The sequence below is a fragment of the Macrobrachium rosenbergii genome, chromosome 53, assembly GCF_040412425.1.
Source record: "Macrobrachium rosenbergii isolate ZJJX-2024 chromosome 53, ASM4041242v1, whole genome shotgun sequence".
NCBI classification, from domain to species: Eukaryota; Metazoa; Arthropoda; class Malacostraca; order Decapoda; family Palaemonidae; genus Macrobrachium; species Macrobrachium rosenbergii.
In genome coordinates this window covers 8304938-8307823 of record NC_089793.1, presented here as the reverse complement: position 1 = coordinate 8307823, position 2886 = coordinate 8304938, and the positions used below count along the sequence as shown (strand labels likewise).

The 2886-nt window shown below is 37.8% G+C and overlaps 1 protein-coding gene across 1 annotated transcript; it reads left to right on the top strand.

The window, feature by feature from the left end:
• Nucleotides 1-1207: 1207 nt before the first annotated feature.
• On the top strand, nucleotides 1208-2294 carry LOC136834079 (pro-resilin-like). The gene is made up of 2 exons (XM_067096339.1): nucleotides 1208-1326; nucleotides 1776-2294. The coding sequence occupies exons 1-2, from the start codon at nucleotides 1237-1239 to the stop codon at nucleotides 2034-2036; spliced, it is 351 nt and encodes a 116-aa protein (XP_066952440.1). The 5' UTR covers nucleotides 1208-1236; the 3' UTR covers nucleotides 2037-2294.
• Nucleotides 2295-2886: the final 592 nt, after the last annotated feature.

Genomic DNA, 2886 nt, shown 5'->3' with positions numbered 1-2886 from the left:
TAAGAATATTAAAATGTTTTCCATAACAGCGGGTGGCTCCAGAGAGAAAATATCACCACATTCGCTGCCACATTCATGCTTCAGTTGCTGAGTGTTGAATGAGCCCCCTCTACGGTAAAACTTCCACAATATTAGCCTCTACTTACATCTAAGCAGAAGGTTCACCGGCAGCTCGTTGAAACACTTAAACACACTGCGCCACTCACCTATATCTAGCATGCATTCTCACGCTCCCTGGGGCATTAAGACCCTTCCTTTCCCAAACTTCTTTCATGTGATCTGTACAATCCTTTCTATTCTTTCCCCCCTCTTGCCTTTGTAAGTGTGCCATCCTTTTTACCACACCTTTCTTCGTACATATGCTAGGCAGCCAATTCGTTTCAGCAGCTTATTCATTTTCTCTCATTCACATTCATCATACACATTATATTTGCATTCGTGAAATTTGTTTTGTGAATCACGTCATCTCTTGATCTCAAAAATAGACACTCGCTCTTCTCCGCTCTATTTAAATTAGGTAAATCAGAAGCGGGTATACCTATGACAACTATATTTTCAAATATGAAAGAGCCAAAAGTATAAGACTGACTTATACGATAAGACTTCTACCTCGACGGGTGAAGGGCGAATCTTTTTTATTTCTCTGCGGTTATCCTAGCTTTCACATCACTTTTCGGAACTCAGACTCACATTCCCTTTTGAAAATCCATTAATATTTCCAGTCTAACCTTGAGATCAACATTTCAATGATACCCTTTAATTTCTAAGAGGGAAAAGTAGCGCCAGTGTATGGTTAAAATAATTCAGGAAGCTACAGTGCGAACGAATGTAATTGACCAGAAGCTGTTCTTACCTGTACGAAATGCTGATGATAATCGGCACAAAATGGATCGATTTAGAAATATCACTCGTTTGGTATAATTGAAAAATGAATAATTAGAATCTAAATAAGGATAATGCTCCATTTAATAATTCAATTACACATTTTGTCTTTTTCGCGCTTGGCCTTTTTATTTTAAGACATATTGTTTCATATTTTTCTTAATGTTAATCAGTCTGCCATTTTTGGTGACCAAGTTGATGGGTTATTTTTGTTGTTCTCTGGCCGCTGGCGCTTCAATACTGATATTTCCGTTATTACTACTACTACTATTAATAATACTATTACTATTATTACTACTATTACTATCATTTCTATTACAGTTCGTCGTCCTTGTGTGTCTAGCTGTTCTAGCAATGGCCGACGAGGCCCCCATCTATGAACACCTCCCTCCCCCACCCCCACCGCCACCCCCGTCCTATGGACCTATACCAGATTACCCTGACGTGAGTATAATGAATGCCTGTTATCATTATTATTATTATTATTATTATTATTATTATTATTATTATTATTGATGGTAAGTGAAAATCTGGATGGCTTTTCATAATCACCACTGACAAATAAATAAAAGAAAGAGAGAGAGAGTTCAGTAGCAAAAGAGAGATTCAATAACAAGAGAGAGAGAGAGAAAGAGAGAGAGAGAGAGAGAGAGAGAACAGAAGAACAGAGAGATTGATTCCAATAGCAAAAGAGAGAGCAAGAGAGAGAGAGAGAGAGATTACAACAAGAGAGACAGAGAGAGAGAGAAAGAGAGAGACTGAATTGAGTTCTAAGAGAGCATGAGAGAGAGAGAGAGAGAGAGAGAGAGAGAGAGAGAGACTCCGCCGCAGCAACAAATCTCCCGAAACCCGTAAACCGAACATCATCACCCGCATCCATCTTCCCCTCGCAGGTGCCTCCGAACTACACGTACAAATACGGAGTCGCCGACGGCTACTCCGGCAACAACTACGAGCACTCGGAAGCCCGCGACGGCTACAAGACGGAGGGCAGCTACGTCGTCGATCTCCCGGACGGTCGCAAACAGATCGTCAGTTACGTGGACAACGGAGACGGTCTCTTGGCCCAGGTGACCTACGAAGGAGAGGCCCAGTACCCTCCGGCTCCTAGCTACCCAGCTCCTCCTCCTCCTCCACCTCCGGTTTATTCCTAAGGGCGCGAGGGATCTCTAGGACCCCACAGCCAGTCCTTAACTCGGACTGACGGACTCCATTCCGAATCTGGATTCAGAAGTGGAAGGATTCTTCCGGAATCAAAATGGCGGAATTTGTGGTTTTCACGGACTGAAAGTTGCACTTTGACTTCTGAGAGTAATCGATTGTATTGCATGAATATCTTGTTTAATGTTTTAGTTAAAACACACGTACATACGCACATGCACGCACACACATAATTATATATATACATATATATACACACACACACACACACACACACATATATATATATATATATATATATATATATATATATATATATATATATATATACCGTAAAAAGGTTACCTCTTTACAATGTTGTTGTTTTTTGTTGTTTTTTCACCTTTTCGATGTTCTTTGTTTTTTAAAGACATTATATACCATATCTCTGTAGCATTTCCCACTATAGTTATTGTGCCATACGAATACTTCTAGTAAAGATGCATAGGCAAAGATTATTTTATTATTCCTTGTAGTATATTACATCATATATATACATATATATGTGTATGTATATGTATATATATATAATGTATATGTTTACATAATATAAACATATGAATATACACATATATATATATGTATATATAAGTTTATATATATATGTATATATATATACATTTATATATTTATTTACCTGAATATTTTCTGATTATAAATGTGTCATTAATAATCTGTCTCTTTAAGAAGCTGCAAACCCATAAAAAATTTCTTCTCTGTTTGATAGTTAATGGTAAAACAGTACAAAAATCAGGTATATCATCCATCACTCAAGAATATTAACCACATCCACGAAAAATATTC